Below are 10726 nucleotides of genomic sequence, written 5' to 3' on the forward strand. Positions count from 1 at the left end.
GAGTCATTCATGTCAGAAAAATCAGAATAAGAGAGATCGACGATATGAATCACTGAGATCATAAAGCTGATAGAGAATCGTACACAGCTTCGTATCCTAACACTGCTACCTTTATTGGACAAAACCCCTGAGTTTGAAAAACTGTTCAGAAAAAAAGAGGAAATAGGAAAAAAAATGAAACAGAAAAATAAAAAGTTGGCAGTTATTGGCAGGTATCTAGATACATGTATTAAGAAAGCGCACGAGAGAGAGAGAGAGAGAGAGAGAGAGAGAGAGAGAGAGATTCATTTGCGTGGTGCGTCTGTGTAACATGGTTGATACCAGACATGATTGCATTTTCAAGTAGAGTTTAATATTTACAAAACAAACAAAAAAAGAAAAGCAATATCAATGATAGCTGTATAGGATGAATAATAATAGTAATAATGATAATAATATTAACTTCAAACAAATTACCACAATTTTACTTCAAAGGATTCACAAATTGAAAAGAAACAGTAAAAGTTATAGTCTAATACCCCCCAAAAAAGATTAAAAGATATATGAACACATCATACGGTATCAGTATCATGTGACTCGCCTCATGACAGCTTTTAACTGAGAGAAGTTCCGTTCCTTCTGTGCAAGGGTGACGCAACACCTAACCCTAACCCTAACCCTAACCCTAACCCAACACCGAACCCTTCCTTTCCTCTGGGTCAGTCTTCTGGCCTGGAAATATCTACATAGCTCTTAGTAACACTTTAGATTCGGCAACAGGGTTTGGTGAGTTATTAAGGGTAAGTTGTGTATATAAGAAGCTGTGCCGTGAGACAAAGGTCATCCCCAACACCAACACAGTGAAGGGGAAAAGCACTAATACACACACACACACACACACATACATAGACACACAAACACATGCACACGATCGTCCTATCCATCCATATCCCAGAGTCCCTTGCGTGATCCTCCATGCCCAGAGTGCGAGTCAGATGCTCTGAGACGAGAGTTCTGCACTGACAGCCCTGGCGCCCCCCCCACCCCAACCCACCCCTCACCCAGACCCTCCTCCCCACCGATGGCCTCTCTCCGTGGGTCCCCCCCTCTGTCTGCAGGAGGGGTCAGCTGCTTCCTTACCAGGCCCCTGGGAGGAACAGACCCAACTGCTCCCTCTACTGGCCAGTCTGGAGAAGCTCCGCGGTTCCCTGCGTTTGCTCATTCCATCAGGGCTTACGCCCGTCTGTCTGTCTGTCTGCCTGAACAGGTGCCTGTCTGTCTAGTGTCTGTCTATCTGTCTTTCTATCTATATGTCTGGATGTGCCTGTTTGGTTCTAAGGTCTCAACCAGTTCATAAATATGAAAAGCAGCTTTTAGTTAGGTCTGCGATCACCATGGTGACCAAACTCCTCCGTTTCCAACAGACAAACAGTGTTTTTCATCTATTTTTTCTCTTTTAGTCCTGTTTCAACTACTGATTTGTAAAAAAAGAAAAAAAAAAAAGAAAAAAAAAGAAAGAGAAAGAAAGTACTTCATTCACATTTCAAATCAATCACAGTTTCAACTCTTCTTTTAAGTCCAGCAAACATTGATTACAGAAAACAGCAGTGGACTTGGCAGCAGGTGCTATTGTTTGATTGTAATGTTCAATCTCATTGTACAGATATCAATGCTTTCAATCAGGATTATTGTAGGAATGGATTCCTGTTCCATGTTTTTTCTCTCATCACATCTAGGTAACACAGAACTACTTTTTCACTGACCATCCGTTCACTCATACTGATTATCATTGATTCAGACACACTCCTGTAGTCTTTATCTCTCTAGTTGCCTCTCCAAAAATCACAAACAGATGTGTCCTCAACCCGCTTCCCACAACACTACAACATATTTAATTTCTCTCAGTCTATGAGTCCATGGACTGATATGATTGGTTGAACCTTTGTTGAGTCCAAAAGTCTTTCAAACTGAATGGAATCTGAGCTCCTCCTCTTCCTCCTTCTGCTTCCTGTGTCCTTCCTTACCTCTGGCCATGCCCATTCCTCTCCTCTACAAGACCTGGAACTTCCAGGAGTTCTGGTCCTTGTAGTCCAGGCAGTCGGCCGCATTGAAGTTGAGCTTCCAGGAGGCAGCTTGGTCTTTGTAGTCCAAGCAGTCGACCGCCCCGAAGCCCAGCGAGGCGGCCGTGTACCCCTGCGAGGACAGGGAGGCTGGCGACTGGCTGAGGGGCCCGCCCATAGACGAGGCGGTGATGGGGCTGAGGGCGCCACCGGTGGCGGAGAGCTGCGGGTGCATGGGGGACAGGTAGGAGCTGCAGTCCAGGCCTGTGAAGTAGGAGGAGGAGCCGGCGTAGCTCTGGGTGTAGGCTGGGGCCTGGCTGTAGGCCATGGGGTAGCCCGCGGAGCGCTGCATGCAGGGGGTGGTGGAGGCGGACATGGGGTCCGGCAGTGGGGAGATGGAGGCCGGGCTCCAGATGGACACGGTGGCGCTGGCGCTGCTGGAGCTGGGGGTGATGGCGGTGCCCGGGGGAGGGGGCGCGGGGCTGTACGACCCGTTGCCGTTGACACCGGCCTCTGAGTTGATGTCCCGGGCGGGCGAGGCCTTCTTCTTGGGGGGGCGAGGTTTGGACTGGCCCGTGCTCTGCTGCTGCTGCTGGCGACACTTAGCACGCCGGTTCTTGAACCACACCTGAGGAACGCGGGAGGGAGGGAGGGAGGGAGGGAAGGAAGGAGGGAGGGAGGGGGACACATCAGGGGGAGTTTAGTCATCAAATTACCACAGAGGTTACATCAATCAGAGTTACTATCATTAACAATCAGTAACTCAACAGAGATATATCTTGAGTATGGGAATTGGTCCAAGTGCTCGTGAGTCTTACCTGTACGCGCGACTCGGGCAGGTTGATCTTGAGGGCCACCTCCTCGCGCATGAAGATATCCGGGTAGCGCGTCTTGGCAAACAGCGCCTCGAGGATGTCCAGCTGCGCACGCGTGAACGTGGTGCGCTCCCGACGCTGCTTCCGCGGAGTGTCTGAAACACAGAGGGAAAAGGACGTTAAAATAGGATGTTTCATTGGTTTATTTAGTAGCCTAGGCCTTTTACTCGTGTGCGCGTATCTTTTCATTCATGCAGTCCACGAAACCAGAGTGAGGGCTGGGATAGTTCAGCCAGATTTTATAGTTTGTTGAAAGCCTGGACGATATAGAAATAACATGAGCATGAACAATTTTGGATAGGTGGAAAAGTGAGCCCACACGCGTCCTTGAAATTGTGTTCAACTTTAAATAGCCTACAATGTAAACAGGCAGTAGAATGTATTCGTTAAGCGTCGTTGAAAATAGGATCCATTTTGTCCGAATTCTGCCTGAATCGTACTTTGTTGTATGGACGTTTTATTGAGATACAATTCTAGACCTGTACAAAAATAAACCTGTGATTTAGCCTACCCATGTCAGGAAAACAGGTCATTTACATTTCTTTAAAATGTAGATTGGTGTATTCTGGGCTGGATTGTATTCTAGGGGAGGATATTGGATATTGGCTCTCAACGATGCATTTTTAATTGTAAATTGCACCCGTAATTCACCACTCGAAATGCTACTACAGTATGTGTGTATGTAATCGAATGTGATAGGCCTACTTTTATTTTTGATGTAAATACTATGTTTGTAAATACCGTCGAGCTTTCAAACACAGCAAGTTTGACACATGCAGACCAGGAATGGCATCCAAATAATAACCTATATGAAGTCTTCATTCATAGCTATCAATAATCATAGCACTGGCTCAAATTAGAATTCTTACAACCAACCATACAGTCCGTGTGTCATATATTTGTAGACAACTTGAGTTAAATGAAAAGACAGACTTGTGTGCGCAGGCATTTCATGAACAATGTACTTTATTGTTCGTTATTTCTTAACTCTCTGAGTTCATTTATAGGTCAGAAAACCACATGTTCGGGTCCCTGTGAGAGCGCTATACTCGCGATATTGTATTCAAAATGGCAATTGTAACCGTTAAAACGAATTCAATAACTGCGTATGAGTGCTGCGTTTGGTTATGATTCGCACCTCTCCTTTTACGCACTGGTTGCGCACGGAGAGATCACCACCCAGGCATGGGATTCTCTGCGAATTCCCCCGGTTTCTCCATAAAAATAAACTGCAACCCGTCAGATGTTCGATTAAAAAACAGAAAAAGGTACTTACTTGGATAACCGACGGCGGAGTGTAGAAGATCCATGCCCGGGCCGGAGAGTGTTAACCCGTTCACGGCGTAATGTGGTTGCTTAATGTAGGACATCATGCTTGCACCGGCTTTAAACCGCTCCCTCACTCACCCTCTCTCTCTCCTACTCTCACGCCGTAGGACGGGCTTCCCTGCTATTCTCCAGGGGGTGTCTCTCTCCTCTCTCTCTCCTCCTCCTTCTATCTCTCCCTCTTGCTTGTTTTTCTAGGCTTTATATCTCTCGGCTGTTTTTTGTTTTTGTTCTCGCTTCGCCCACTCGAAGTGTTTGACTTGGTTTAAGAGCTAGTCTGGCACCGGTTTACCGGTAGAGTGCAGGTGGGACGCCGGTCCACTTCAGATCACCGCCTTCACACCTGTTGCCCGAGCCGTGTCCAATCACATGTATTCGGTGTTTTTTTTTAGTGCCTTTCGGTGCGAATTCTGTTTCTCTATCAAGGTATACACTGACACTGACAATCAACCACAATGCAGTCAGAATGTGGTGTAAACTACAGAGTTTTTACTGTGACTGTTGTCAATCCGAAACGTGCGCAAGTGCGCACCGATGTCAACAGAAGAAAGGTAAGCAAATAGCTCGAGTTCCGTGCTACGTCCTCCCGGTAAGGTCTACGGTCTCCCGGACTGAACTCTCGAACCTGTCTCTCGAACCTGTCTCTCGAACCTGTCTCTCGAACCTGTCTTCCGAAGCGCAGCTAGAGAGACGCACCTTCTACGAGTAGCGATAAGTTGGGACGAGAAAGCAGAACTGAGGGAAGCAAGAAAGAGGCTGGCTAATTAGACCCAAGTTCTTAACAAGTAGACACTCTGACCCCTCCCTCCCTCTCTCCCTTCCTCCCTCTCTCTCTCTCTCTCTCTCTCTCTCCCTCTCTCTCTCTCTGACCACACACACACACACACACACACACACACACACACACACTGTGGACTTATTAGCCTAGAGCATTTCACTGTTCTGTTTTTCTTTCAGCAAACATTCGTGCAAAATAGCATATTTCAGATGTAGCCTACACATAACTAACTCAGAAACAAAACAGAGCTGGGAGCAACAAACCAAAAATATCAAGTTCAATTTATAGTAGCCTAGTTTTTGTTTAGTAGTTTTAGTAAGACTGTTTTTGAATGCATTCACAGAATAAATCGCATTACCTTGATAAAATAAAGGTTAACATATTTTTTGTTAACACATTTTATGTCAAAGGAGTACACTGAGGATATTCTTTGGTGACAGACACAAGAGCCAGTGGGTATTTATTTATCAAAGATATTTCCCATGGTAACAACGGGGAGAAGGCCTTCGTGATGATCAGAGGGACAGGCTTGATAGCCATCAGAACACCACCTCCGTATCGAATCTTGTCTTGTCCGGGTCAGCAGAACTCATTTCATTAATTTTACACCGCTTTCAGAATACAGAAATAATTGGACGCAGGAGTCTGTGCACGGAAGTAGAATGGATGGAGGGGGGAGGAGGGTGGCGGGGGGAGTGGGGTACCGGCCGGATTAGAGCACAAAGACCGCGTTGTTCTGTATCAAATCCCCCCGGTTGATCCCCAGCATGCTCCCTTCTCTCATTCGCTCACTATTGAGTAACAACAACAACAACAACAACAATAATAATAATAATAATAATATTAATAATAACGAAAGAGGTAATCAACAACAACAACTGCAATAATAATAATAATATCAACAATAACAATCAAATCAATAACAATAATCATAATATTGCATGTAGCCTACTTAAAGGCCTATAGGCCTACTAATATGAATTATAAGGCTAATATATAGGCTATTGACAAGTAATTACAAATCTTTAGTCGGCTATATTGACTATAACCTGTAGGATAGTGTTTGTGTTTTATAGCATCGCATGAACTATAATGTTTTTCTGTCTAAATTAGCAAGTGAGTTATGAAACAACACATCTCTATTTTGTTGCAATACTTATCCCCTTACTATGGTTGGTCCTACCTATAGCCTACACACTTAATGGTTCGTTTTTTATTTTTTGTTTAAAAATAATTAGCTAGCAAAAACATCGTCCAAAAGCCACTTAAGCTTATTCTCAACACACTTTAAGTGCCAATGCCTAGTGTTGTCAGTGATGTCTAGTGTTTTTACATTGCAAAGACAAAAAAAACTTGACATATAGTCCTAAATTTAGGCCTACAGAATTCTCTGATAAGTTTGTTGCCGTGTGTTTCTCGGAGACAGCGAGCTGCTGTCCACTGTGCGGTGTTGGCTTGTATCTGCTGTCCCTGCGGCCAGACAATTTCACAGTGCCCAAAGCCGATTCTCTGTGCTTGTTAATTGAATCGGATTTCTTATAGTTTAAAATCCACACAGACCCATGTACGTACGGCCCAAACTGTATAAGGGGTTTATCTGAATCTGTAAAGCCAAGGAGGAGATATAAAGAGAGAGAGAAAGACTACCGGCGTGTGTTTGAACATTGTAAATGCTCAAATAAATATCTTTACCTGAGGTAGCCTATCTACCGGTGCGCAGCGCGAGTGTATAGCCTATTTTATAACGGTCAAACTTTGGAATATTGTCGCAACGGCTACAACACCTGCTAAACTACCAGGTACGGTTTTGTTGTCATAGGCATTATCTAAACTAGGCCTACTAGTGATCGAACTTGTATTGTAAACAGAGTTAAAAACGCATCAGGCTTGCAGATAGAAGTCGATATGGGGGGTGGCGGGCTCGAGACCTCAGAACTACGTGTTACATACGAGTGTGTGCACGCGCATTCACGCACCTGCTTGTCTCTCCGGGTTCTGGTATTGCTGCCTGCTATCCAATTGCCTATCTGTAGGGTAGTCTACTTTTATTCGTTTATGGGGAAAAATACAATTAAAATCTATAATTATCAATAATGTGCTGGCAGTTTAATAACCATTCCGTTTTTTCACCTCTCATGCCCCGTATTCTGTTTTAGAAATTACCTAAAGAACACAGCCATGCCTTTTATGCATTTAATATTTCGATTATTTGTTTCACAAAATAACATTCCTAGAGATTGGTCAAGTAGTCTACCTCACTCTAACTTAATTTTAGTAAATCAAATGCACCCTGCTTGTGTAGCATAGGCTACGTATTATGAGACTTTGCGAATAGAGTATTGCCTAGATTAATTCGATTAACGAAATATTGTAAATGCAGGTCTAAGTTCACCAGATATAATTCATATCATCAAGGTGCATCCCTCCTTAATTGAACGAAACGAATACTCAGGCTATGTTGCCGGTCACTCTAGTTGTTAAAGCGTCTTACTTGGTTTCTGTACAGGGAAGGACCAAGCTCATGCTTATTATTTCCAGTTTTATATGTGAAATTTGCTTGAGATGTATAAACAATTCATTAACTAGAATGAATGAGAGGCCATCACACTAAGATACAACAAACAATGAGATATCAGATATACAGTAACAGAAAAGTTTTGATATCATATCTGAGGCTATTGCTAACTTGTCAAAGGCCTGATAGTATAATTATTTATACTATATACATTAAATTGTTGCTGACATTCAGGGAGTCATTCAAGTGTTTGATTTTGCTTATGTGTTTGTGTTGTGCTGTGTGATGATGATGATGATGAGGAGGAGGATGACGATGTAGTCTGGCTGCACTAGGACCCAGCGCAGAAAAAAAATTAAGGACAACCACCACATAAGAGGCTTAGCATTTCTAATCTATACACCACCCACACATGCACTCAAACACATAGACACAGACACACGCACACACACACACACACACACACACACAGACACACGCACACACACACACACACACACACACACACACACACACACACACAGAGCAAAACATTTGATAAACATCCTACTTTGAAACGGGCACGCAACTGGTCCCAAAGACATAGTGACTGTAGGCGACCATTTTGTTTTCATTTAATTTTCATCTTCTCCAAACTATGTCATTGTCCATCTGATGCTTTTTGACTTCTCTCCTGCTCCTCTGGTCCACCCATGGACCATGGCCACATGTCACAACACAGCCACTGAGCAAAGACACGTCTAAAAGACATCTTTTAGATGTCTTTTTCGTCTTTTTTGGACGTCCAAAGACATCCAATTAGGAGCCAGAATGAACTTTTTTTTTAGACGTTCAGATATTGAACCCGTTCTGCACGTCCACAGACGTCTTAGAGGGGTCCAAGCCAGACGTTTGAATATTGAGGGGTCCAGCAGACATAGAAATGGGGTTCTGGACCGGCGGACGTTATATAAGACATGATCTGAACGTCTCCCAGACGTTGTGTGTTTGCTGGGGCAGCCTCTGTCCCAACTCATCTCCAACACATGCATCTCTCTATGAACTATCCAAATCCTGCCCGTCAGCCTGAGAGATTCAAAATGATTCATAACATCTAAAATAATCCCATCAATGCAACCAGTGACTGTATTCAGAAACAACCCATGATGCACCAGAAACCATGAGACTTACGTGAACATAATGTTACTATATGCCACTCTTAGTAGGAAGGTAGAACTTGGTAAATAGAGTACAGACCGAATAAACAGAGAGGTAGAATAGATACACACTAGAAAGAGAGAATGGAGATGTAGTGTAGAATAGAGCCAGAGTTTGATGCTGCACAGGTACGGCTGTTGTGAGAGGATTATCTGGGTCCAGATGTCCATCTGTCCACCTGTCCACACAACTACTCCCTGTCTCCATGCGTGTAGAAATGGACTAAACTAGACATGGATCTGAGTCACTGTGAGTGGAGTGACATCAATACTAGTTCATTCTAGTAGTTGTAAACCTTTTTTTATTTGTACAGTGGTGTAGGCCCACTGAACCTCAGCTCGGGCCAAACTGTAATGTATGTAACCTGTGTCAGTGTGTGCTGTGCCAGTCTCTGTGTATGTGATTGTATATCAGTTTGTATGTTCTGTGGCAGTCGGTGTGTGTGTGTGTGTGTGTGTGTGTGTGTGTGTGTGTGTGTGATTGTGTAAGCAACGGAGGGAGTAGAGCAGATTAACACTGATCAGCTGTGTTGAGGCCACCAGTGTAGCATGTTGGCGATGGGGGCTGTATTGAGAGCTCAGTCCACCATTTGACCCCAAAGCCTCCCCACCCCGACCAAATAAACCCAAATAACCAGCGTTGGTGTGTATCGGTTAAGTACCACCGCTCTGACATCATGGTATTTGTTCAATACACACAGTGTGACAATCACACACACACACACACACACACGCACTGAGTTCAGCCGATTTATCATAATATGCTTTATCTGAAAAGTAAGTATCTTACCTCGGGATAAAGGGAGGAAAGAGGGGTTTGTAGTCAGATTGGCAGAGGAGGGGAGGATGGACGGAGTGAGGGAGGGAGGGAGGCTGCCGGTCCAGAGGGAGAAGAAGAGGTGCTCTGACTGGGGCTCCATGACCGCTGATGAGGGGGTCTCAGAGACGAGGTATAGGGGCCTACTGGGAGTTTGGGTCACTCGTCGGTATCGGGGCCGTGCCATGGGGCGATGTGATGGACAGACAGACGGACAGAGGGATGGATTGATGGACGGACCAGGAGTTGCAGACAGACACGGGTCGCACGCGTACGGACCTGGAGGGACTGATGACCTTTGAACTGTGGACCACCGAAGGGTAGGATGTTCTAGAACTCTAGAATACTGAAGAATGGTCTAGTGTGTTCATGCAGGAGAGAGAGAGGGAGAGAGAGAGAGAGAGATGGGGAGAGAGAGAGAGAGAGAGAGAGAGAGAGAGAGAGGGAGAGAGAGAGAGAGAGAGAGAGGGAGAAGGAGAGGGAGAGAGAGATGGAGAGAGAGAGAGAGAGAGAGATGGAGAGAGAGAGAGAGAGATGGGGAGAGAGAGAGAGAGAGAGAGAGAGAGGGAGAGAGGGAGAGAGAGAGAGAGGGAGAGGGAGAGAGAGAGAGAGGGAGAGAGATGGAGAGAGAGAGATGAGAGAGAGAGAGGGGGAGAGAGAGAGAGGGGGAGAGAGCGAGATGGAGAGGGGGAGAGAGAGAGAGAGGGGTGAGGAAATGAGGGGAGGGAGGAGAGGAGGGGTAAGAGATGGAACTACCCAGCGAAGTCATGATTGTTTTTCATGCGTTTGCGTTGCATTATTTACAAGACCCTTTTAATCCTTTTACTGTAGTTTACCATGTGTTCTGATTACATACAAACACGGTCATGAGCACGTTTTGTCTGTGTTTGTGTATTTTTAAATCTGTGTGTGTGTCTAAGTTAAATGTATTTTTTTTCATGCAAGGATTCCGTTTTGAGCACACACAGTAGGGTTAGCATGTGAGTGTGTGTGCGTGTGTGCGCGCGCCCGCGTGTGTGTGTATGTGTGTAGAGATATCGAGGTCAGAGTGTGTTAAGGCTTCAATTAAATTGATGCAGGGATTATACTGCATGCACTAAGCCAGGCTGTGTGTCCATGTGGGCTGTTAGGACCGTATCTCCTCCCTGCATCACTAGTCCTCCTCACACACCCCTACTGT

At 45.0% G+C, this 10726-nt stretch overlaps 1 protein-coding gene across 1 annotated transcript; it reads right to left on the reverse strand.

Annotated features, from left to right (window-relative positions):
* Positions 1 to 2028: 2028 nt before the first annotated feature.
* otx5 (orthodenticle homolog 5) lies at positions 2029 to 4287 on the reverse strand (the record flags this gene model as incomplete). Its single annotated transcript, XM_084445264.1, has 3 exons — positions 2029 to 2667; positions 2858 to 3009; positions 4191 to 4287. The coding sequence occupies 3 exons, from the start codon at positions 4285 to 4287 to the stop codon at positions 2029 to 2031; spliced, it is 888 nt and encodes a 295-aa protein (XP_084301390.1).
* Positions 4288 to 10726: the final 6439 nt, after the last annotated feature.

Source organism: Borostomias antarcticus (genome assembly GCF_949987555.1).
Source record: "Borostomias antarcticus genome assembly, chromosome: 1".
In the NCBI taxonomy this organism is placed as follows: Eukaryota; Metazoa; Chordata; class Actinopteri; order Stomiiformes; family Stomiidae; genus Borostomias; species Borostomias antarcticus.